The sequence below is a fragment of the Lissotriton helveticus genome, chromosome 2_1 (genome assembly GCF_964261635.1).
Source record: "Lissotriton helveticus chromosome 2_1, aLisHel1.1, whole genome shotgun sequence".
In the NCBI taxonomy this organism is placed as follows: domain Eukaryota; kingdom Metazoa; phylum Chordata; class Amphibia; order Caudata; family Salamandridae; genus Lissotriton; species Lissotriton helveticus.
The window spans coordinates 306951424-306978802 of record NC_136059.1 but is presented as its reverse complement, the minus strand read 5'-3'; the positions used below and the strand labels follow the sequence as shown (position 1 = coordinate 306978802).

General features: G+C 44.5%; 1 protein-coding gene across 2 annotated transcripts in view; it reads right to left on the bottom strand.

Annotated features, from left to right (window-relative positions):
• Positions 1–27379, bottom strand: part of MALT1 (MALT1 paracaspase) — a 716169-nt gene that overhangs the window by 48867 nt on the left and 639923 nt on the right. For both annotated transcript variants that reach the window (XM_078674893.1, XM_078674892.1), the window contains 2 exons: positions 6400–6527; positions 3409–3558 (listed from right to left, as the gene is read on the bottom strand). In XM_078674893.1, the coding sequence (XP_078531019.1) occupies positions 3409–3558; positions 6400–6527 (278 nt within the window). The remainder of the gene's footprint in view (positions 1–3408; positions 3559–6399; positions 6528–27379) is intronic.

Sequence of the window (27379 nt, the reverse complement as noted above, 5' to 3'; positions counted from 1 at the left end):
ATTTCAGTGCAGCTCGTACGCCTCGAGACGAACATCAAGTATGCCTCGTACGAACATCTACAGCCCAGCAGTATATCAGCACGGCTCGTACGCCTCAAGCCGAACATCAAGTACGCCTTGTACCAACATCTCCAGCCCAGCAGTATTTCAGCGCGGCTCGTACACCTCGAGCCGAACATCAAGTATGCCTCGTACCAACATCCACAGCCCAGCAGTATTTCAGCGCGACTCGTATGCCTCGTACCGACATCTACAGTCCAGCAGCTTCTCATCGCGGTTCCCCTGAACCAACTCGTACTATCGTACGCATCGCACCAGCTGATTCCACATCACCCCCATGTCGACTGTGAGTATCCGAGTCGCACCAGCCACGCGAAACTGGATTGAACTGAGTCTCGCTGCAACGCACTTACAATTACCTTTTTCTTTTAACTTATTGTGGATTCTTTTTTACCGTTATTGCCCTGATGATAAAGATTATATAAAGAAGGCTATATTTTCACATACAACTGGTGTGGTGTCCATTTGTAGAGTGTCAAGATATTACTGTACATATTCATAAATGCGTTATACCTGTCTTCGAAGATAAGTCTAATCGCTCGGCAATGCTGCTAAGGGGGTAACCTTCTACCCTAACTAGAGGAGGTGGTTTCCTGCTTGCTCAGAAGTAACTACCTCTGCCAACCAGAGACAGCCAAATCTAACACCCTTACTACTGGGTAGACGTACTGGGGTTCTGATGCTACCAAGACAGTATACTACTGGAGCTGTGAAGAACTCTGCCAGGAGTAAAGTCTGCTGTGCTACAAGGATTGCCAATCTGCTTAACTGCTGCACTGGAAGAATTACTTTTCTGCTTTGTTGTGGTGCCCTACTGCCTGCTGATCTCTACTCTGCTGAGGACAAGGAATGGGCCCATCTCACTTGCACCCAAAGTGATTCCAAGGGCTTGCTAGCTATCCCCCCATCCTGAAGTCTCGGAGCAATCAAAGACCCCCTTCAACCCTGCAACAGCACCTGGACTCTGCTATCCATGAATCCTGCCCTACGAAGAGGTGCTTTTCTAGTCCTGGTCCCTTGAACAGTGAATTCTGCTGTACGGTACCAAGAAAATCACTGCAGTGACGACTGCACTTCCCGGAACCCGAGCATTGCCCTTCAATGCGAACACAGGAGGGGATTGACAACATCGCCTCTACGATGATGGTTAGTGCCTGCATCGTTAAAGGGTACGCTAATAAAGCCTTCATCACCTGCGCAGATTGAAACAGACGCATTGAGCCTTTGACGTCGACAATTGCTCCATCCAACTTTTCTTTTCAGCTGGACCTGCATGAGTCCAGTAGCCAGCCTGGCCTCCATAGCAGTCGGCTTTAACCCCTTCCATGCTTCCGTCGGCCGTTGGCCATCGCGAGCACTACCTCCCTGGTGCTGCGAATGGCCAACTGCCGAAGCAGCCCCGCCCACTCCGTGGAACGCCCGCATTGCGGCGAATTATTTGCCGCGGTAAACGGGTTATCTTTGGATTTAGCCCGGTTCAGCACAACTGCAAGTAACCCCTAAGGGATATTTACTTCTAAGCTCTACTTTTTGATTTATTCTTCAAAATTCATGACTCCGGTTCTACTAATTGGATTTTTGTTGTTTTGGTCTTATTTCACTCATAAATATGTTATCTATTTTTTTCAAACCCTGTTTGGAGTATTTTTGTGGTATTTTCATTGTGTTTCTGTGTGTGTTGCACAAATACTTTACACATTGCCTCTTTAGATAAGCCTGCCTGCTATGTGTCAAGCTACCAGAGAGTGAGCACAGGTTATCTTTTAGTATGTTTTTAGCTTAACACGACTAGAGTAGTGGTTCCTGTTCGTACAGGGTGCATGCTCCGACAACCAGAAACCTAATTTCTAACACCTAGGATTGCTACTAACTCAGTCTTTCATTTTACCAGGGTTGCTAAAATGAGTGTCACAAAAAGATGAGGGCCACATAGTTGACCCACTACAGTGCTACTGATTGTTAAAAGCATGGGCTAAAAAAAGAACATTCAATGAATGTGCTGGAGGTATCAGCATTTCTTATCCGAGATAAAACAACAATGTTTCATTGTTTGCAGCCACTCCCCATTGTCCATGAAAATGAAACTTATAAAATAATGGTTCATTGCACTATTATATTCTGAAGAACACTGGGAATTTTACAGCGTTCCAGCTTTTAGGGACTCTCATGATATGAGACGCTCAAGTGATTTTTACACTATGAGAACAACCAATTAATCATAGAATTTTACTGCATTTAATTTCTTTGCCTTTGCATACTTGCAACTATTACATGTAATATCAGAATTGTGGAAAAGGAGACGCGCTGTGACAGAGTGACTGGGTGATGACACAAAGGACCCAATGGGCCTGAACAGACTGGAGCGGCGTGAAAGGAGGTCTGACTGAAGGTTCTGCCTTTGTACAGTGCAAGTGACACATCGTGTACTTAGAGATCACTATCCAGCAACTTACTCATTCATCTATCTGCCCTCTCATCCATGCATCCATCCATTTATCCATCAGTCTTTCATCCATTCACGCACTCATTCACCCTCCATTCATCTAGGCACTCATCATGCATCATCACAATCTCTCACGCACTTAGCCACTCCTAAAGGCCCACCCACCTGCATGTCTATCGCTCACCCATCCATCATCTGGGCACCCGCTCAATTTTCGGTAACTCTCTCACTCCGCAATAAAGTCACACGTTCTATTATATAAAAAAGATAAACCTATTGACGAGATTGATCAGTGCTTACTTATAATTTGAGGAGATTCAGGTATCTCCCAAACACCACAGAGGTTTGAAGGCATGGGCAAAGTGGAGAACCCCACCTTTCAAGTGGCCCCTTAGGAAAACAAAATGTCTCTCTCTTTGGCCCATTTTGGCCTTTTCTCTATCTGAACCTCTCTCCCTCCAGGGTTAGACATATTTCAAATTTTTGTGTGCGACCCTGTTAAACTTTAAAATTGTAATTTAGAATTGTATGACGTCATGCATACTTGAATTAGCAGGAAACGAGTAATATAATCCAGATTTGTCCTGCCACGGGTCCCCCCAAATATGGTTTGCCCAGGGCCCGCAAAACTCTTAAAATCACAACCAAAATATTCGAGAAGCTCCCTGTTTCTTCCTGAGATGGAGTAGGAAAACGTTGTTTTCCACTGATAACCAGTTTATAAAAAGGTTTATAATTTCCTTGCATATATCAATTCTCTAAACAATAGCTAAAGTGCTGATGTTTCTAAAATCCTCCTCTAACACCTCTGCACAGGACGTTTGCCGCTGATAACCCTCTGAAATCCTCTTTCATACAGATTCTTCTGATGTTCATGAACTGCCAATGCTGATGGCATCCTTTACCATGTGCTTTAGCCCACTGCATGTTCCTTGTCAAGGACTCTGCAGAGCACTCCGACTGCTGTACGGGGTCTGTCAGCGCCCTCTTCTCGGACAGACTGCTGCGGATCTCCAAGGCTTGCTTGCCTCTGGTCAGGTGGCACTTGCCCATGTCTGAGAAGAAACATCAACACGTTATCAGAAGAGACACTTGCTTTGCATTTCAAAAACCACAATAGGAAACCTTCATTCCAATAACCAGGACTCAGTTTATAGTGCTCACCCAACCTAAATCGCCTCTAGGAATTTAAATATTATTTGTTATAAACCAATTTAATAGCGCCCATTTAACACACCTGGTCAAACTCACAGGCCTAGTTGGACTTGCAGTGATCCAAATCAGTAGCCAGCAGCTGACTGTTTAGGAGCTGGCCTCAGTAAGCTATCTTCTTCTGGCAGTTTAAATGTGAAAAAAAAAGTGACTGTCCTTTTAGGAAAAAAAAAAAAATTTCAAACTGTCTAATAATTCTTGCATGACTTAATAAGGGACATCGAGATAGAAGAAAGTGAAATTAATAGAACAATACTTATTTAATAAACAAATATTTATTCATTTAGAAGTTCGATAAAGCGCTATAGGTTATCTAAGCCAAGTCAGAGAGCACAGATACTTTGGGAAATTGGACAGGCAGGCAGAATTAAGCCATCTCATTAATTCATTACTCCAAATTTGAAAAATCCTTACAAATAGACCACACAGATTGTACTGAGGCCTTTAACATATTCCAGGGCATTAGTCAGTTCTGTGCTGCTCTACAGAGCAGAAACAACCTCCATCGAGAAGGTGACCATGGTTGCACATTTAATAGAGGTATGCGAAACCATTGTTTTACACAATCATGTGTATGATGCCAAATACATTTCGACATTTTCTCTCGGACTCTTCTCCGCAATGGTATACCTTGCACAAAAAAGTCAACCAAAAGAACAGCAGGAGGATGTTTCTAGGAGGAAAAATTTTTTATTCGAGGAGAAATATTCCTCGAGAACCAGTCACCCGGGGGCAAAAATCATTACAAATGTTACATTATGCAAAATTGTGTAAATTTCTCACATTTCACGTAATGCAGAATTCGAGAATTATGTACATTTACGTCGGCATATGAAATATTTTGCACAGGCCAATTTATTACACAGTTAAAGGAGACCGACAGATCATCAAAATGTACAGATGTCTCACTATTATTCACAGTTTGTTATGTGACAAACATGTTCACGCTTGGCAAGTGGCTGAGCACACAGAGATGGCTGTGTCACATTCAAACAATAGCCTTAGGCAAAGCAGGGGCCTACAAGAGAGTAAGTGCTTCCCTGCACCACGGGCGTTTATTTTCCGATCTAGGTATTAAGGATTATGAAGGACTGGCGAGCACGTTTTAAAATGCTCTTCTGGGTCTTAACAATGCTTTATAGCAGTTTCTTTTATTTTTTCAAGTCCTCGGCAGACATTTAGAGCTATACTGGTAATACTGTGCAGTGAAAACAGCATCCAGTAATGAAGTTACTAAACATTTTTCCATTAAGCTCCATTCTAAACATACCTGGAAATAAGCTTGGGATGTAGTGCGAATACTGCACAGGAGCAGAATGGAAATGTGAAAGGTCCAATTCTTAAACAACATTAGAGATTTACTCCTGTGCTCTTAGGCCTGTGCATTATGGGTACAATCTCAAATTCAGGATAGCAGGAATACTCCAGGGAAGCTGCAACGCTTTCCCTGGAGTAGCCCTGAAATTATTTTGTGAATGGCACGCTTTCACGTACAATTTTGTTTTCATGCATTGATTAAACGGATGTACATTTACAACGTACAGGGGACATTTAAATTCAACTTGTTTCTTTTTATTACGTACCAAGAAAATATGTTTTCCCCTGGAAACAGAATTTCCACTACCACCAACTTTTGCGGTTTTCCTATCTCATCACCCCATGCGTTTATTTTTTTATTTTGAATGTACATAGTTACCAAATATGTCGTGTCATGTGTGACAACTCCAGCCATTTCCTCTTTTTTAGTGATTAGAACTTTGCAGTGTGGGACTTGCTTTGCATTTACCGTTAGAAGTTTAGATATTTTTTTTAAAACCTCATAATTTTAAATGATGCTGGCCAGAAACCTATGACTGACTGAATGGGTCTCAGACACAGGGACTACAGTAGTGCTCTCTCAGTTGTTCATAATTATGTACCGCATTCTAAACCACCATGTGCACCTGAATTATACATTATGCAATGCTCCGATAATCAATGCACGCCTCATGCACATGATCCAGTGCTAACCTCCAGAACAGCAACCAGTGATCCTGTGAGGTACAGCAACCAGTGATCCTGTGAGGTACAGCAACCAGTGATCCTGTGAGGTACAGCAACCAGTGATCCTGTGAGGTACATCGACCAGTATTCTCAGGAGGTGCATTACACACTGCTCTCTTGGTCGTTACTCAGTGTTCCAGATAGGCCCATCACCCAGTGCCTCCCAAATGCACTTCACCATATGCCTCTCCTGTGACTCAATCTGTGTTCCACTGATGCACATCAGTCTATGCCCCTGTTGGACAGGCCACGTAGGATTATTGGTCTGTGTGCACTGATGCCTGTAGAACTGCTGATCTTTGTGCTCATGGGAGTCTTTGATCATATTGGTTTGTTTGCATGCTCGGTCTGCGCGTTATGTGCCTCCATGTATATACATTAAACTAAAGCCAGATTTACAGGTTTTGTCAATGTTTGTTTCCTTGGTTTTATGCCCAAGTGAGATATACAATCTTGACTCAGCATCTCCCATTGTTAGACGTGTCCCTTGCTTTGAGGTCAGGCTGCCAGACATACAAGATAGAAGCACAAACTATCTGTGCCAGGCCCAGCTTTAAGCACTAGATGCACTACTGACTGGCAACATCAATTACTCAGAAACTGATACAATTCATAATAAAGGTACACAGCTTACAGGTTACCTTCTGCAACTCCATCAAGCAGCACAGTGATCTTTTTGTCCTCTAACAAACGCTCCTTCAAAAACTTCATAAAAATTCCATTGGCTAATCCCGATTGCTGGATTTCAAATGCTTCAGCTCCTTGGCACCTGTACAAGCAACAGACAACGATCACAGGTACATGAGAATCTGCATTTTACAGGCTGGTCCAAGTCTGTGATCATATGAGCAATCGTGGAGTACACATACCCCAACATTAGGAGAAGAGAATCCGTGTAGTAGGATAGTCTGGCAGTCTGATAGTTTCAGTTCCTGGACACAAGGATCACAGTGGGGCGAATTCTGTGAACCTCGTCTCACAATTAACCCTTTTCAAACACCCCACAGGAAAAAAGACAGACACTCTATAAACACAACTCAATTAAATGTTTGTAGTGTGCTCCTTGCTGAGCCAAGTAACAAAAATAGTCTTAAATGTATAGAATAATAACATTTTATGCCAAAAGTAAATCCCCGACATTTCAGGATACTTCTGCCTACCCAAGAAGCTCAGTGGTAAAAGGGACGAATTAAGAGCCCATTATTGTGGTACTTTCATGCTGTCCCTAAAAATACAAAACATGCTGCACCTTGCTCAAACAGTTGAATGACAGAACAACGCATGCCTAAACAATGCGGTCTCAACCACAACCAAGTCTTTACCACACATGCCTTTATAACAAACTTCTTTGTAAAGGCATGATTTTTAAAGGCATATGCATGGTAAAGATCACACCCCAGCCCCCCTGCCCTGAGCCCTAAAACCAGGCCCTAGCCCTGAAATCCACCCCGCCCCAGCCCTAAAAAACGACCCCAGCCCCCCACCCTGAGCCCTATAACCGGGCTCGCAGCCCAAAAACTACCTTGACTCCAGCCCCCTGTCCTCAGCCCTAAATCGGTGCCCCAACCCTGAAAACTGCCACTACCCCCGCCCTGAGCCCTAAAACCCAGCCCTAAAAACGACCCCAACCCCAGCCCCTTTCCCTACAACCAGTCGCCAGCACTAATAACTACCCCAAAATATGCCCTAAAAACCAGTCCCAGTCCTACTTGCCAAGCCGCGTCCTAGTCCTTCCTGTCCCAATCTTTCCTGTTCCTCTCCCCACCCATCCGCTCTGCACCTAGAGCGCCGACTGCCTTAACCACGCATATGCTTGGTTAAGGTATATGCGGGGTTAAGGCAAGCGTTGTTCCGCTTGTATTGTAATGGCACGCTTGGTTTAGCCTGCGTTATTAATGCTGTTTCCCTGCTCAAACATCATCTGGAAAGATGTCATTCTATCAAGGTACAACAAATATCATTGTTCTGAAAAACTGGTACCTATCTGCTTGCAACCTACGTGAATTCTATTGTTGTGAAGAGAGTGCAAAGAAAAAGACAACACCACTTATAACGCTTTCAAGAAGCACAGACCACTAAACGGACCTTCCGCCCCCTAACCATGCATAACTAGCATAATCGAGAATTATAGATGAGTGACCATGACTAAAGGATGTTTTTCACTGATTGGGAATGGATGACAACAAACAGGTGAGAATGGAACTTGAGTTGTCTATGATGTCACTCAGAGCCTAAGTTGAAAAACATCCCCTCATCCACTTTTTGCCCATTTATAATTTTAAGTTATGTATGACCTTCTTCCCTAAATCATCTACCTCTACTTTCAATAGCTATGTAGGGGAAGTACAACAATGGGGGAACCATTCAGAACATGGTCTCACCTATCTCGGTCTCTACCCTGTGATACGCCATGGGACGTATTATAGAAAGTGCCCCAAGGGTGCAACGGGCATGTGCGCCCACTTGGTGCATCCCCGGGCACTTTGATATTACGGAAGAGGCCACAGACGCTTGTGCAGCCCCTTTTGTAATACTGATGGCACTGGTGCACAGGGAGTGCCAGCGCTATCTGAAGAAGGTGTTCCCCTATTTGTATAGGGTCATTGTGTTGGACCTGCGCCCGCACCATCTTATGGATGCGGGTACAAAGGCAAAAAAGCTGTCAAGGAACACTGACAGTGTGCCACAAAAAGGTGGTGCACTGTCAGTGTGCCCACAGATGGCAGCCTCTGAAGGGAGTCCTATGGACTCCCACAGACATCCCCTTGCAGGTGGGTGCAGTCACTCACTGCACCAACCTGCACCAGCGTGCAAGGCAATCTCTCTCCTCTCTTAAAATGCAGGCAGGTTGTCACCTGCACATTGACACAAGAAGCAGCTTTGAAGCAGCTGCTCTGCATTTCACTTGAATGAGCACCCCAGGGCAGCACGAGTTTGCGGCTGTCCTGGCAACATATTTAACAAAATAGGGAGCACTGTTCCTGTTTGTGCACCTGTTTGAAGGTGCACTGTGGCGCAAACTATGAAAGTGTGCCCTACATGCAACTGAGCCCCAGCTGTCCTGCCACACAGCACTATCACCCTCTGGCTATTCCTTGCTTTCATCACCCATAATTAAGAAATGAATACCTGGCATCCTGCCATCCTCTCCCACTACCCCTAGCATAAGCCCACCTCTAGCCTTCCTTCCTGTTGGTAAAATTAAGTCTCTGATTTCTTGTCACTCATGCCCCATCCTCTGTATATAACCTCTCTGTGACCCAAACTGAAAAACAATGGCTGTCCACCTTGCTGCTTTGTGCATTTCCTCACTGTGCGAAGGTGGATGCATGATATCCCCAGGCCCAAGCTCTGGAGGAAGAAGTGTCCGAGACAAGAACCTGTGTGGTTGGGAGGGGGCTATTAGTGGGAGGATTCGAGATCACCATCAACAAGACGGAACACCAAGTTGCAACAAAACAGCTATGTTATTCTATTTTTTTTTTAAAAACTTGTTCCAGAATGAGGAGATCAAACCCACTTACATAGGTATTGAAAACATGCACCATTAAGTGAGAGGTCATAATCTTGACAGCAGGGAAACATCGGAATCCACAGAAAACCATAGACAGCCGGTGAGGGGGGGGGGCTGTTGTTCTGTAGGGGCCCACATACAAGGAGGACGAATATTGGAAGGGGAAGGAGGAAAAACAATTTGCTGGAAAGTCCCACCTGAAATGAGACTAGAAGGGGTGGAAGTAAGAAAGGAAGTGGCAGGGCCTGTGGCCATAAAAGCCAATTTTCTATCAGCAGCGATGAAACCGGGCTACTCGGCTACCATAGGTTCTTCTTTTTTCTATGAGTAAGGCGCTACAGCTCACCAGCAAGTAGAGAAGTACCAGGAGTGGGAGGCCAAGAGCAGAAGCCCAGTTCCTGTGGGTTAAAGCGGAGTTGGATGCCATTCAAGCACATGATACAAGTTAACCTCAGGTTCAGAGGATGAGAGTAATGAACTGTGACTCATTAGCAAAGCTACAGTGACAATCCAAACTGTGAAGATTAACACTGAGGACTAGACTCCTGACCAGGGGATATGCCATGAAGGGGGTTACATCTGTGCATGTAGATTAACAAACTTGTTTGTCCTAACCTGTCTCCAGATCTATCATTGGCCTGTCGACAGCTATGCTCTATGCTCTCACACAGAGCAGAGAGCTGGTGCTACACTGAAACGGGTCTGCTAGAGTCATTGTCAGGGAAGTATTGTTCACAAGATACCCCTGGCTGGTAAGGGATACAGTGGTTGATTAAGGCAGCGTGCTGCTCTCGCTCTACCTCCTCAGGTCTGTAGTGACGAGCAAGAGGCAAAGGAATCACAGGGAAAGTGAGCACTTCCCCTAATAATGCAGCAACAGTGGAAACCAACTTCTATGTTTTGCTGTTGCCACGTCATAGCAGTGAATAACCACATACAGAATCCAGTTACCCACGCAAACGACGCACTGAAAACCATACATAGCAACAGTGTTTTGGGTGGTTCTCCATCAGTGAAATTTTATAAAACAAGTAAAAATGTTTGTGTGTATCAAGCAGTAATGCATATAAACTCTACCCATCTCCTAAAACAATCCATATTATTTGTGTGCTTATCTCTTACTAAAATCCGAAGGACATGAGAGAAGCCAGGTAAAATATTTGCTGAAAATATGATATCTCTGGTCTCATAGTCTTATGGTTCCATCTTCAGTCCAAACAAGTAAAGCCTGTACTCCTTTAGAGGTTATACAAGAACATGTATGCGCCACCAAAGGTTTGCAGAAATTAAAACACAAGCCCTGGCTAACGCCCTTAGAGGACTGTGGCACGCACCCCGAGGTGGTAATTGCTAGACCTGGCATCCTTGGTGTCGTCCCCCCCCTAACCTTTTGTCTTCAGACCTCTTTTTTTTCTGACTTCGGTTTTGCTGGTCTTAGGACTCTGCACACTTTACCACTGCTAACCAGTGATAAAGTGCTAGAGCTCTCTCCCTAAAACACGTCAGATTGGCTTGTATTCAATTGCCATATATCATTTACCTGTAAGTTTCTACTAAGGTGTCAATGCCTGAGTCCTGGGCCTGTAAATTAAATCCTACTGGTGGGCCTGCCCCTTGAGTAGTCCATTAAACATGTATCAGGCCTGCCACTGCAACCTGTGTGTGTGCAGATTTCAACTGCCTTGTCGACTTAGCAAAGTAAACTTTTTTCAAAAAACTAGGTCACCAAAGTGTACTAGGCTTAGCACTCACAGCTCATGCCCTAGGGCTTAGAAGTGAACAAGACCAATCAAAACTAAACCAAGTAACCAAAAAAATCTACAATACAATAACCGTTAAAGCAAAGATTATAGTTGTTCAAAACAATTTAATTGCTTGCAGGTCAGTCATATCGCACAAATGTTACATCACACTTGTAAGCGAAGTAAAGCTGACATTCTTAGCTTGAAGAGGTATTCTTAATCGAGAAACATGACCCAATGCACTTTGGGTGAAAATTCTCTTCATCAGGGGTAACAGTAAATTAAAAAAATGAAGAGAATCTAATGATTGTGCATAAAGAGCATCTCAGGTTCAGTAACATAAAAATGATTGAAACCGCAATGGAAATGCAACGATCCCAAACGTGGAAGCAAATCAACCCGTACAGGACATTATCTGCATACCCCAACCCCGCAAAGAACGTAATTGTGGATCTGCAAAGAGCACCACCCCGGATGCCATGGTGATAAAGAAAATACATACAAGTCACATCAATCACTTCAGTCAGCCACAGGCAAAATATATAAGCTGCATATATCAGTAAGCACTCATGGTAAGGAAAAGAAAACTCAAGATTAAACCAAAGCCGATCAAGACAGATAAATGTGCTGAAGTGAACCATACATAAAAACAATCGATGAAAGGTGGAGAGTGATGGTTAAGAAAGAATACTTGCTGCATGCAATGCATACCTGCAGTAGACCATAAGTGGCATACTGTAACAATTGGATACCGTAGGGATAGTGGCTTATGACAGATGACTTCTAAGGATGTGCAGTGAGAGAAATTAGTCCCCTAAAAATTAAAAGTAAATAGTGCTATAGAATGTGGAACGATGAGTGACAGACACCATGATCGGTGGAGAAATGCGAGGATACCTTTGAAAATCAGTGCAATGATTCGCGATAAGCAAGACGCAAAGTAGGAACTCGATTCACAGACTCTGCAGACCATAACATATAGTTAGAAAACCAGTCATAGTGAAAAAACATGCAACAGGCGAAATAGCAGTTCATGATTTACCTCTGAAACGTAAGAAAGCCAAATCCCTGATGCAACGCCATGAAGTGTAGGTGCGTTCCAAGGGAAACACTGGAAATTTCAGATGCTGTAAACCAGCGTCGTTGAAACGCTCAAATGCATGAAAACAAACAGACTGTCTGAGAACTACACTGGCAACCCTGAAAATACTGTCAGTGCACCGGATTCAGATTTCTCTGACGATCATGGTTGTCAGTGCCAATCATTGGTCCACATTCTTTAGCGCAGTTTACGTATCAAATTTAGGGGACTCTTCGTACAAAATCATTTGATTCTCTTCATTTTTTAAAATTTACAGTTACCCTGGATGAAGGGCGGCCGTTTTCAACCAAAATTCATTGGGTCATGTTTCTCAATTAAGAATACCTCATTAAGCTATGAATAGCAGCTTTACGTTGCTTTCGAGTGTGATGTAACATTTGTTAACATTTGTAAAATACAAATGACCAACAAGTAATTAATTTTTTCTGAACAACTATAATTTTTGCTTTAACTTGAATGACGTTGACGTTCGACCAAAAACTTTATTTCGGTCAAAATGACCTAAAAAGTGCAAAACATAGTAATAAATCACATCTATAATAACATCAGAAATTCAATTATGATTAAAAAAAATAATAATTATACACATGTATTTCAATCGGAAACATTCAAATTATTAGTGTGTTGTAAACTAGGCGAAGGACACAATTAATTTTGGAAAGTGCATAGTACATAAATAAATACATAAATTAGCTAAAAGAGAAAAAAAAAGGAAGAACAATAGCCCTTCAATTTAAAGCTACGCAAAATACTACAGAATGATTAAACCAGCTTGCTATGCTAATAAGATTGATTCACCGTGGTAGGATCAATACAGCATTTCAAAACTTCAAAAAAAACCTTCTGGTGCATCACATAGAAAACAAGAAGCCTGCAACTGAGTAAACTATTGGGATGCTAGAATCAGATTTCAATATCCTAAATACTTCAAGACAGCTCCTTTTGCCAATATTCCTGCAAATCTGGAACAACCAGCGTTTCCTTGCTTTCTGATAACCTGGACAGCTAAACAAAATATGGAGCTCTGATTCCTCAGGGTGGGCACACACTGGGCACTGAAGCATTAGCTGGTCACTCCACTTAGTTGTAAAGCAGCGGAGAGGAAGCACCCCATATCTGTACTGTAGGTAGAGCTTCCTAGCCGCCGGAGCATTAATAAGATCTATTACTGACTCAAACTGAGGAATATCTTTGACTTCTAGAAAGACTCTAGTAAGTTTCCCAATTCTAGAGGAAGTATGAAGTTGGGCCAGTCTGTACTCTTTTTAAAGTGCCTTCATTTTATTCCTGGATATTAATAAACAGGCTGACTCAGGTTCTGACCAACAATCCCCTAAGCCCATGCTGATTAGCAAGGATTTAATGTGGTCGAACCATGGGAACTTTACTGCGGCCCGTGCCCTCAGAACCTCTGACAATTCCTGCCTAAAAGATATACGTTCGGGGGTAGACCACAGGCGGCGCCAATACATTATCGGTTTAAGGCCCGCCACATCGGCAGTTGGTATAATTCCCATATCAAGACGTAAAGGGACCAACGGAGTGACGCGTGGCAATCTAAATAACTGTCTTAAAAATTAGTTCTCTACCTGCATTAGGTTGTCAAGCTTTAAATGTCCCCATAACTCTGCACCATATAAAGCCCCGCCTCTAGCCTGAGCCCTATAAATTTCTATCGCCGGGCTAACTATTCTTTTGCTAGACCTGTTGAGAACCTTCATGATGCCACCTGAAGATTGTGCTAATTTTAGCCTAGATTTCGTAATGTGAGCCCCCCATTCCATAGACTCGGAAATTGTAATTCCTAAATACACAAAAGATGACACTCTCTCAAGAAGGTTGCCATTTAAAGACGGGTTGGGACGTGTACTTTTTGGGCAGTTAATCGCCATAAATTTGGTTTTCTGTAGATTTATTGCTAGGCCTCTTTCCCTACTAAAGATCTCAAATTTATCCAAAACCTGTTGTAAGCCTGTTGGCGATTTTATCTATCAATAGAGTGTCATCCGCGAACATCATTGCCGAGATTCTAGGGGAGGCTAGCTTAGGGGCATCTAAATCTTTTTCTGCAAGCAGGGCATCAATCAAGCCATTAATATAGAGGCAAAAAAGGGTTGGCGCAAGCACGCAACCCTGGCATACTCCATGATTAATGGCTATAGGAGCTGTGAGTTTACCATCCTTGCCATGCCTAATTTGTGCATAGGTACACTCATGTAGACATTTAAAAAGTTGAAGTAAATATTCAGGGACCCCCATCTCACCGAAACCATCCAGAGTTTCTCCCTGGGAACTAAATCAAATGCAGACTTCAGGTCTACAAAAATTAGGTAGAGACTGCCCCCCTGCAGGGTTACGGTCTTCCAATACAGCAGTTGCAGTCTTAGTACTTGGTCCAGGGTCGATAGCTTTTCCCTGAACCCAGCCTGCAGAGCCGACAGTACCCCCCTCTCTTCCATCCAGGATTGTAGCCTAAGGAGTAAAACACGTGCAAATACTTTCTGCGATATGTCTATTAAGCTGATTGGTCTGAAAATGGTTGGGAGGAGTGGGGAGCCTTTTTTAAAAATCGGAATTATTTCCGCACCAAACCAGCTCGGGGGAATCTTCATACCTTGCATAATTGCATTAAAAAGCATTCAGGAATATGGGGCCCAGATGGCTGGTTCGCTTCTAAAGAGGTCTCCAGGAATCTTATCCAGGCCTGGAGCTTTACCCCTAGCTATCCTTTCCAATGCGCCCTTTATTTCTATTAAGCTTATGCTTGGACGAACAACACCATCAGGAGAGGCGAATCCCTGTTAGCTGAGGGGCAAGACACTAACAAATCGTGACTATTGGTAAGAGCAACTCCGGTCAATCGCTCCTAGGCATATAGCGACTCAAAGTGCTCCCGCCAGACCTCTTCATCCAAGTTTGGTTCAGCCGCACTTCGGGGGGAGGATGTTCCTGAATTTACCACTCCCCAAAAGGTCCTCATATCTCTTTCCCCTAGTGCGGTTTTCAGGGTGGCCCAATTTTCATCTTCACACCTCTTCTTGGCTTCTAGTAGGACCGCTTTATAATTTAATCTGGATGTCCTTATTAAGGGGTGGTCTTTGGCTTTAATAGATGTTACTAGTGCCTTTTTTGTCTTGTGACAAGATACGTTATACCAAGGGTGAGGGGGCGGCTTATCCTGCTTCATACATTTGTTTGGATAGAAGAAATCAAAAGTGGCTTTCCCTAGTTTGACGTTCTTCATTTCGGCCTGCTGTATGTCTATACCGTCCGCATTAGGGCAACATAAATTGGACGCCTCTACAAGAACCGGTAACAAGGCATCATATAAACTACCCATTTTTATGCTCAGATTGACTGAAATTAGTCCATCTCACTCTCTTCCTACAGTTGGAGACCACCACCCTAGAATCAATAGGATTATCTAAAAGGGACATACTTCCTGTGTTCAGAGCTTTAATATCTACTACTAGCGCACATTGATCGCTATCTAAACGTGGGATAATTTTAAAATCTATCATCCTGTCCCAAGAATGCGAATTAATAAAAATATAGGCTAATATGAACCCACGATTTTACTGTAGAACGTATAGCCATTCAATGATTCAGATAGGGATCTCCCATTGCAAGCTCGTAAAGAATGTCTCAATGCGAGACAACTCATCTGGATCATCAGTGGAGACCATTTTTTGACTATTGGACATCTTGACTCTGGAATTTTCAGGAAGTGGTCCTCATCAACTAAGATATCAGGAGATAATCCTTCTAGTGGCTCAAACTGGCAGTTAAAATCCCCACCTATTATGATCAGTTGATTATCATCAATAGAACCTAGAAAGGTAGATAACTCTTCCACCGTATTGGATTCATTGCCCTTAATAGTAGATCTTAAATATACATTTATTAGGACAACAGGGGGCTTGGAAGAAAACCATAGCAGAACACTTAATATGTCAATTGACCCAGTATCATTTTGCTCCGCAGAGCACCCCAAGTGTGATCCCACCCAAATAGTTAGGCCCCCAGATGGTCTCCCAATTCCTCTCGATGTTGCTGAAATATTGAAAGTGGGACCACTCTTCTTGCCCAAGTTTGTGGAACATGCAGATTTCAAATTGGATGATAAAGATTTCCCATTCGGGGTCATCTAATTTACTATTAAGGCTTGCAATGTTCCAGGAAAGAACCCTCGATACCTGGGGATTCAATGGTTTCTTATTAGAGGGCACTACTATTGACTGTTTTGAGGGCACATTATTCGATCCAATGGCGTCCGAAAGTTTCAGCCCTAGGTCCAATGTATGTTCAGTAATTTCAAAATGAATGGACTCACACTCGAGGCTGTTATCACATCGGGAACCGCTCATGCTCCCTCTGGCTATACCGTCCTCAATCTCATAATTTAGAGCTATAGGGCAGCCTGACTCTGTAGGTCTAATGTTACAAGGGGTTTTTCCTATTTAACATTTAAATTTGGTTCTTTCAGTCAATCTACTCCCTCAAGGGGACTGAACCTGTTACCAGTGGGAATATTGAAAATAGGAAAGTTATGCAACCGCTGGCCTGGATGTGGAAATGCCGCTTTTTTAGGAGCGAATCTCCTTCCTGACTCATAAGAATAACCTTACTGGTAAGGTCTAATTGGGGGATAAAAATAACCTAGGGGGAGTAAAACGGTACTACCCATATTCCTCCCATACTCAGAAGCTAAAACAATCAATAATACTTGGATTTCTAAAACTAATTACCACGCAGTCTCCTTGAATGTCCTTGTGACGTTCGCCTATCCAACCCACCCTTCTTGTGGTTAGAATCTCATGAGTATTCTGATGACCAAAATTGCTATGATTTGCTAACCAATGGATAGTTGTATTTTTTAACTCTTGATGTGTTTTTGATTTTTACGTTCCAAATCGCTACAATCCTGATTTAGGGAATTCATATTCTCCCTTTGCCTTGAGCTTTTCACAGAATCCCCTCTGTTTACTGGTAGAGTGGAGGCCTGGTTTGCCAAATTTGTAGACACTAAATGTTGTCTCGGTACCGAGATTTCATTTTGCTTCCTGTGGTGCTGGGGGATTGTCTTCATTTATCTGGTGGCGACTTCCATTTGAAATTAAAGGGGGACCGTTTTGCACGTTACTCGTACTGGCCTGAATGCCCTTTTGGAGATTACTCGTAGTGGCCTGGGGACATAACATACTGACTGTACTGGTTGGAGCGTTAGACATCTCTTTGTTTTCTAGCCATCCATTCAACTTACACAGGAATTAGTTCTTCCTTAACAATCGATCTCATTTGCTTCTGAAGGTTCGTCACCAGCAGTGTGACCCACGCGGCTGGTCATTGGTGGGATCTACCCTGGCCTCTGTATGGATCCCCCCTAGGTTGCCCATTTCCGTACTTGAATCCTGCACCTTTTTCCTTCTTGCGGGCAACATTACATTTTTTGATTTAGCTTTACATTTTCTTCCTGGGCACCTTGGGGTAATGACCTTGGGTGACTCTAAACTCAAGGGTTCCACAGTTGTGGATTGATCTTTAGTGGACTCTATACTTGTTTGTCTTAACGCCTCTCTGTACGTTCTAGTTCGGTGGCCACCGCTCCCAGTGCTTTCGCCAGCATTCTATCTATGGACGTAGGTTTAGAAATAATTTTTGGGGGAACTAAAGTTTGTTGCCTCTCAGCACAAGCCCTCTTCCCCATCCTAATAATGCAATCGCCAAATGAGAAAAGAAGACTAGGTGAACCCTATACTGAACAGTTATAATCCAGAGAAACAACAAAATATTAAAATGGGGACACCATGAGCACATATGAACCAGTGAATATTGTATCAAAACCAGGTTTAGTGAGATGATAGAGTCAATACAAATGACCAACTTTTATAAAGAGTCAACAGTACCTCAAAGTCCGGTCAAGTTGGCAATGTTAGGGGGGGTGGCCCAGCCCGGCCTCCTCCGGTCCCACCCTTGTCCCGGGCTTCTACCGGGCGTCCCGCGTCCTGCGAGCCCCTGCCTGTACTTATGCGCTCCTGGCGCGCTTGATGGCATCAGCGGTGTGCGCGGGGCTCGGGGAGCTGGGAACGGTAGTCTTCCCTCAGCAGCAGCAACAGCGCATCCCCACCGGAACCGGGACTGCAGAGATGAAGTAGCAGCGAGCAGGGCAACACCACTGCCACAGGTGCGCGACCCCTGTTGAATGCCGGCCCCCGCCTGTACTTATGCACCTCCTGGCACGCTTGATGGCATCAGCGGTGTGCGCGGCGCTCGGGGAGCGGGAACGGTAGTCTTCCCCCAGCAGCAGCAACCAGCTCGTCCCCACTGGAACCGGGACTGCAGAGATGAAGTGGCAGCGAGCAGGGCAACACCACTGCCACAGGTAAGCGACCCCTGTTGAATGCCGGCCCCCGCCTATACTTATGCGCCTCCTGGCCCGCTTGATGGCGTCAGCGGTGTGCGCGGCGCTCGGGGAGCTGGGAACGGTATTCTTCCCCCAGCAGCAGCAACCAGCGCGTCCCCACCGGAACCGGGACTGCAGAGATGAAGTAGCAGCGAGCAGGGCAACACCAATGCCACGGGTAAGCGACCCCCCCAACTTTAATTGCATTGTATTGTATTTCTTTTGGGTACTTGGTTTAGTTTTGACTGATCTTCTTCACTTTGAAGCTCTAGGGCATAAGCTGTACAAGCTGAGCCTAGTACACTTCGGTGTTCTCGTTTTTTTGAATTTGTTCCACAAGCTGAGGCAGGGTTCGTTACAGCACTGCACGCTAAGTTTATTTCCAATGCTGTAACCTGTATAACAATTTTGTTAAAATTGTGTAACTTGAGTGCATTTCAACCACTGTTAAAAAGTTAACCTTTTGCCAGACCCAAACCTTTCTTTTTAATACATATAAGTAACCTATAGGGTGGCCCTGGCCATCACAGAGGGTAGGATGCACTGTATTTAAAAAGTATAACATGTACTTTTAAGTTTTATATGTCCTGGTAGCGAAAAACTCTTACATTCGTTTTTCAACACTGCAAGGCCTACCTCTCCCATAGGATACATTGGAGTTATCTTATGACATTTCATGAGAGCAATTTTCAAATGGAAATAGGTAATCGGTTGATGGTTGGTGTTTCTGGTATTTAAAATCCTAACTTATGGTGATTTTAAATTTCACTTTTAGAAAGTAGGCATTTCCTTGCCTTAGCCATTTGGTCTGACAGCCTGTCTCTGGCTCACATGATTGCGTGAGGGTGACAGTGGCGCTTTGTGTATTCCTCACAGACATCCACACACAATGGGGAGCTTAGGTGAAACAGGATGGGCCATTACTGGCAGGATGGGAGGATGGAGCTGGGCCCAGCCCCACTTACACTTGAATAGGCTGTGTCATGTCTTCACACAAATGGCTGCACAATCCTTGCAGTTAGTATGGGGTCTGGGCCAGAAAAGCAGCTCACCTGTGAACTTCAATGGCATGGCTCTGGAAGCTTCTCCCCACTTCAAAGGCACAAATGTGTATAAATACTGGACCTCAGACACCAACTCTTCAGTACACTTCTGGGCCTGTCGATACTCTGCCAGGAAGAAGGACTGCAGTGCTGCTGAAAGGACTGCCACTCTGCCGGACTTCCGCTCCAAAGGAACTGCTGCCCTGCTGTGCTGACCTGCTGCCCTCTTGCCTGGGTGAGAAGGAGTGGTCATGCATCTCTTGAACCAAGAGTTACTCCAAGGGATAGTTTGTGGCCTCCTGATCTGAAGCCTCAGAGACATAACAGGTGTCCAACAACCTTGCATCTACACCTGGAACCTGCCACATATGAGTTTATCCTGCCAAGATATGCCGCCCCAATCCTGGACCCATGGAAGTGGGCTTAAGGTGCTCTCCCAGCATCTGTGGTCCCTGCAGGACCAAAATCTCCTCGACTGTGCAGCACGGTCCCAAGCAGAACCGAAGCATCGCCACTTCTGCATGGATTGGACCAAACGCAAAGACCCACATTGGAGCCCATCTTAACCACTGCTGCACAACGCATCCTCAGAGCAGGCCCTTGCATCCCTTGCCATTAGCTGCCTCTACTGCGATGACGGACTCCGCATCACAGCTCCTCGGAACCGACGCATCACCCTGACTGTGTGCCGCAGCCTCAATGCATCGCACGCCCAGTCAACAGGATCCTCGATGATGAGGTAAGCCTCCTCTATATATACCAATCTACACAATGATGAGATCCTGTGAGGAGATGGAAGTAATGAAGTGATGGCTTAATTATAGTAAAGAAAATGCGGAAAAAAATAAAACTGATGAAATGATCATCTACTGCTTAAAAATTAAAGTGTTGATGAAATGTGAGTGTAGGAAAAGACAGGGCACCACTCCAATCATCATCACAGATACAGTGTTTGTTGTTCTGGCTCTCACTAGCACAATCATGTAGTCTTGGTTTTGCTTACATTGATCTAAATAGAAAAATGGTGCGAGATGGAGTGAAGAGGTAACCCTCAATGAATAGGAGACCATGGGCAGCAGGGAAGATGAATCACAAGATGATGGGCGGGTTGACATTCACTTAGTCAATCATGGGCTGACAGATTGTTCCTGTGTGACTGCGACAACCTGTTTTGAAGAGGTGATGCTCATATGACTAAGAGATAAAGGTGATACCATGGAGAAACATACACTTGTGGGCTGGTCCTAGTGTGAGCAGTAGGGCCGCTAAATCTTTTAAGCCTATTCAGCTTGCTGATAATGTTCTTGTTTTCAAATGTAACATTTAACACTTTCTAAAAACATTTCTTGGACAAGTTTAGAAACAAAAAACAATAATGTAGTACTTTGCTCAAAACACACTATAAGCTATTGTAGTCTAACGAAAAAAGCATGTGAAAATGGTAAAAAACACAACTGAATCTTCATCACTCATTTGTAGCTACAAAACATAGCCCACTAATGATCTTAAAGAGTACTGTCTTTGTTTTCAATTCTGTGAGCGACGTGTTTCCATGTTGTGCATGAGGAGCACAGAGGTGGTTATCATGTTAGGGGATGCAGCACTAGTGTTGCAGGGATTCTGCTCAGTCACAGAACTGTGCACATAGACTCAGGACCTCAGTGAATTAGGGTGTACCAAAACTCACCTTAGTACCCAAAATCCCCTACCAGACTAGCATCAGTGTCACATTAGCTCTTCGTCCTATAGCAAAGTCACCAATGATTAGACAACCCAGAACATGTGACTTAGGATACCTCAGGTAAGGTGGGAAACATGAGCACTCTTTTGTTATACTCTCATACCAGACCACAACAGGGAGTAAAGGGAGACACAAGCAAGTTTAAAATATTTATTTCAACGCCATGATCTCAGGTGCAAAAACAACAGGTGATGGACAGAATGCAGAACAATGTCATACATTCACCCCAGTACAGAGATCTGGGTCTAAATCCCTTGATTTTTTTACTCACCATGCCTTTCCAGTTTAAACCCACCCATATGCAAATCAGTCTTGACCCTGCGCCCCATGGGAACAGTCCAGCCCGAATTGCCAAGCCAGGTCCTCCCTGGACTGGAAACAAGCATCCAAGGACCGGTTTCGGGCTTTCAGCCCTCATCAGCTTGGATAGCTTGATTCCAGTGGCATGGAGAGCACCGGACTCACGTCTGAGCATACCGGTCCCACTAGGGGTGACAAATGCAAAAACAACAGGTGATGGACAGAATGCAGAACAATGTAATTCATTCACCCCAGTACAGAGATCTGGGCCTAAATCCATCGTTTTTTTGCTCACCATGCCTTTCCAGTTGGAACCCAGCCATATGCAAATCAGTCTTGACACTGTGCCCCATGGGAACAGTCCAGCCCGAATATTCGGGCTGGACTGTTCCCATGAGGCATAGGGTCAGACTGATTTGCATTTGGCCATGTCTGAACTGGGGTGGCAGAGTGGGCTAAAGAACGGTGATAGATTAAACCTAGATCTTTTGACTGGGTGCGAGTGTTTGATTGGTTCAGATGCTCCGTCCATCACCACCCCCTTTTGTACCGCTTTGTTCACCATAAGTTGGCAGGGTATGCTCAGACGTGAGTCCCTTGCTCACTTTGCCACTGGATTCAAGCACGCCTGGCTGAAGACGGCTGAAATGCCAGAAACCAGTCCTAGGAAGTTTGTTTCCGGCCCAGGGAAGGCATGGCTTGGCAGTTCGGGCTGGACTGTTCCCATGAGGCACAGGGTCAGACTGATTTGCATATGGCCATGTCTGAATTGGGGTGGCAGAGTGGGCTAAAGAACGGTGATAGATTAAACCTGGATCTTTTGACTGGGTGTGAGTGTTTGATTGGTTCAGATGCTCCGTCCATCACCACCCTCTTTTGTACAGCTTTGTTCGCCATAAGTTGGCAGGGTATGCTCAGATGTGAGTCCCTTGCTCATTTTGCCACTGGATTCAAGCAAGCCTGGCTGAAGACGGCTGAAATGCCAGAAACCGGTCCTAGGAAGCTTGTTTCCGGTCCAGGGAAGGCATGGCTTGGCAGTTCGGGCTGGACTGTTCCCATGAAGTACAGGGTCAGACTGATTTGCATATGGCCATGTCTGAACTGGGGTGGCAGAGTGGGCTAAAGAACGGTGCTCGATAAAACCTAGATCTTTTGACTGAGTGTGAGTGTTTGATTGGTACAGATGCTCCGTCCATCACCACCCCCTTTTGTACCGCTGTGATCTCAGGTGCAGCATCTTAGCTAATACAAGCAGACATATGATAAGAAATAAGATTGTCAGCATAGTTACTATTCCATAAAATACAAAGGGAGAAAGCATGCAATAATGCTAAATGGAAACAGGTGAAATATATACCTATATTTCACCCTCCCTTGCTAGTAGATTATTTTATAACTACAGAAGGTCTCTTAGGCTTGCATAGGCGACCCCATACCTCAGAGTTTAGCAGGAGGGAATCACATCGAGTTCAGCACAAGCTCTCAGCATACGAATGTTCTTCAAGAGTGTTCAATCATGCCTACACAGTATATTATTAAAGGCGCCAGTATCTGAGCTGTCCGCAGCTGCATATATGTTATGTCTAGAACGTGCGCTGATCAGTTCGAACAAAAGCAACAGTGTTGCTAATGTTGAAGGCCTCGGCACTCACTGTTCAGACTATGCTAACAAGGCAAGTCTACCAATGTGGAAAACCAAGTTATTCTCATGTGAAGCAAAACTCTCAGGTTAACGTGTGTGCCGTGTACAAAAGAAAGCAAAGACCTAAATGGCGTTCAAACTTCTAATAAACTCATGCTAACCTAACACTGTATAAATGCAAGGCTCAGCCCCACTACACCCCCACCCCTCCTTGATCAGAGCACGGATAAGAAATGCAGGCAAAGCAGGAACACAGAGTTCAAGTTCGAGAGATAGAATCAAGTTCAAATTTGCCATAATGGAAAAAAGGGAGCACAACTCTGAATTTTGAGAGAAAAAAAACCTCTAAATGATAGTCACTTTCAGTTATGGTAAAGCCAATAGGCCTAAAAAAAAGCAAAAACATCTGATGTCCAACATGTGACTCCAGTCGTGAGAGAGAGTGCTGGAAATGAACCACACTCCAATAGTGTATATGCACAGTATGGCAATAGCCTCCAACAGGAAGTCATTGTTCTCATCTGAAAACATTTCAGCCATCCAATTTAGTAACGGGAATGAATATACATGTTCCTCAATAACCGGAACCTCTAGTACAATCAGAGGACAACTCGGATTTACTTCAATATAACTGTGTGCCAAGAATTCATGCACCGCTGCAAAAACATTCCAACGTCCCAGGACTCCATGCATCGCTGCAAAGGCCATAATCCAGCCGCCAGAACAAAGCAATTCATGAGCAACTAAAGGAATCATCAGTTGATCATAATCTGCGTTGGGAGACACCGTACTACAGAGACACAAATCCAGAGCCCATTTGAAATTGCAGCACAGGCAATGAAAGACAGGCTGGACGCATATGAAAAAGGAAAATCGAAATGATAATCCATAAGCCGCACTCAATGTAGCAAGAGGCAGCGCTTCATAGAAATTAAGCATTCAGTTGCGGAGCAGCAACAGCCGGGGCAAATCGTCTCGTGGCACAGGATGTGCATCCATTCTGAAATAAACAAAGTAGTAGAAGCACTCCGCCAACCAGAGCATGCATCAAGGGAAATCCACCAAAGAGGCTGGAAAAAATCTAATGAAAAAATGCCGGGAACACACCGAATATAGTTGGGAAAGAAGTCACAAGGCCACTACTAACAATTTTTAAAAAGTGAGCCAGCCCTGTTGTCGAGTAGGCATTATAGATAGTGTGAATTAACTCCCCGAAATGCAGGGGCAGACCGGTATTTAACAAGGCATGCTCTTCTGTGCGAGTGTTTGCCACGTGAAGGAAAAATGTTTCACGGGCAGAAGTAGGGGCGACTTCTTTCTGGGACAAAAGCGCTCTTATTCGACTCATCTTGTTGAACTCTGCCTTCAAGGTTGGAATCGACGGCCAGATGGAAACATCCAGCTTCCCATGTGGAGGAGGAAACATTACGTTTTTACAACAAACTACACGTTGGGAGACCGTAACGAGGTAAGGAATTCCTGCCAGCATCCCACAACAATCTTCATTATTTAAAAGTAAATAACTACCGTTTGCTAGTAATGTGAATGTGGGTGTGATAGCAGGTGTCGGAGTACCTTTCAAGACTCAAGCCAAATTAGGTGCATTCTGATTACACGAGCCATGCAATTGGATATTCCTACACACTAACGAGTGATCAGGTGTTGTGCAATCTTCACCTTTCAAATAAACCTCTTTTCCCTCCCCAGGCCCCTATAGGTAAATGGTAGTGACCAAGCTTCATGGAGATAAGCGGTACCCAGCAGTTCAGACCTGCCAATACCATAGTACTTCATGCAAGCTTCGAACTTGAACAGAGGGAAAGGTAATGTTATTAGCCCATGTACGAGCCACACAGCAGAATTTGTGTCAGCCACAGAAAACGGCAAACGTTCTAACTTTTCAATATGTAACATAGAAAAAGAAGCATCTTTCATAGACAAACTTCTGTTTGTCAGTCAAATTAAAAGGGGCAAATAATGAGGACGTATTCATGTAGTCCCAAGGCACTCTCCCAGCCTTTAACGTTTGTAAAGTCCATGCAAACTGCAATGTGATGGAAGATCTGTGAGGTATAGACACACAGTTTATGTTTGTGAGTAAGGTGGCAGTATTGAGGACCTCTGAAGATCCCTTTATGATACTTATTGTGATCATAGTCTACCTAACTGGCTACTGTACTTAGCTGTATAACCTTATATTCTGTTTAACAGTTTCAGGGTCCTGAGCAGGCATGGTTGAAGAAAGAAATGGGGGGGGGGCGTTTGCCAGGGATGGACTTTGTTAACTTTCATCCTTTATTTGACTGTCAATGTGAGATGTAAATACGTTATTTGGCTCCTGTAGTGGTGGATTGCAGGAGTCCTACAATTGGCCTGAAGTATGTGGCAGATCTGTTTAGTTATTCAATGCCTGTTCAGTTGCCGATAACTGGCTTATGGGCTGATACAGTACTAAGGGATGGAAAAGACCCGCAACAGAGACGTTTTATGTGAGCATAAAAAGATTAATTAGTGTAATAGAGCTATTATGCATCCTGTATGAGCTTCAACTGGTTGCAGACCACTGAGCCTAATGGTATTAGTATTAGTGTGGGTCAGAAGGGTTGTATATAAATTGGCATTTCTACATAATAGCCAGCAAGCCATAGGTCAGCTTTTCTTAACTTAATTGGATATATAAAGTAGTGTGCTCACACAGCTGTTCCATCTTAATGGGCCATAAGCTGTAGATTGTACTTGAAGGTGCAATTACCATTCCGGGTTCTAACACTGGGTTGTGGGATGAAGTAGTTCTCTTGGAAATAGCCATGGTTTCAACTGTATTCTATTTCTATTTTCTATTTAGGGGGTTTTGTAAAGCGCTTGGTGACGCACAGCGGCGTGTCCCCGCGCTGAGGAGCAGATACCTACTGGAACCTACAGAAGCGGAATACCTTACTGTGCGAAAAGTGAAGTTTTAAGCTTGGCTCTAAAGATTAGTTCTGATGGTTCTAATCGCAATGCTATGGGTAGTTTGTTCCATCTAGAAGCTGCAAGGTACCTAAAGGATCTTCCGCCCATCCGTGCTCTAGACACCTTGGGGATAGCCAGGAGTCCTGAGCCGGAAGATCTCAGGGAGCGAGACGGCTCGTAAGACGTCAGCAGTCCTTTCACAGGGAGAGGAGACCTCCCATTGATGATCCGATGGCACGTGCATAGTGCTTTGAATTCTACCCTGCTTCTGATCGGGAGCCAATGCAAAGACCGGAGGGCCGCTGAGGATGCGGCTCTTCTGGGTAGTCTAAGCACTAGTCGGGCAGCGGCATTCTGTAAGATCTGTAGGCGGCTCAAATTCTTCTCCAAAGTCCCTAAATAGAGAAGATTGCCATAGTCCATCTTTGATGTCACTAGTGCATGCACCAGGGTTTGACGGGCTCTCACAGGTAAAAACTTCAATGCCTTCCTGAGACTTTTGAGGGTCCCGAAACATGATCCGACCACCCGATTGATCTGGGGGCCAAAGGTCAGGTCAGTATCGAACCAGATGCCCAAGTTCTTTGCTTTCTGGCACGGAATAGGTGTTGGACCTAGGCATGGCGGCCACCATGCCGACGTCCATGCCGATTGGCCTCCCCCACGACCAGCACCTCGGTCTTGCCTCCGTTGAGCTTGAGACAATTGACGGACATCCAGGCAGCTAGATCTTGCATGCAAGCTCTGAAGATGTCCGCCGAAAGACCGGGTGCACGCGACAGGGAGATAACCAACTGGGTGTCATCGGCATAAGACACCAATCGGAGGCCGTGACTCTCTACTAAGGTGGCAATCGGGGCAACATAAAGATTAAGAAGTGTTGGACTCAGGGACGAGCCCTGCGGCACCCCCTGGTCCAAAGAGATACGCTCAGAGTAGTGGTCACCTTGCCTCACTTGGAAGCCTCGGCCTGCAAGAAATGAATAAATCCATTTCAGCGCTGCCCCTCTCACCCCACCTTTGTTCAGACACTGTAGCAAGATGAAATGTGCTACAGTGTCGAACGCCGCGCTGAGGTCTAAGAGGATTAGAGCCATGGTTTGTCCCTCGTCAGCACCTTGCCTGAGGGTTTCGGTAGCCCTGAGAAGGGAGTGTACATGCTCCTGAATGCTTTGAATCTTG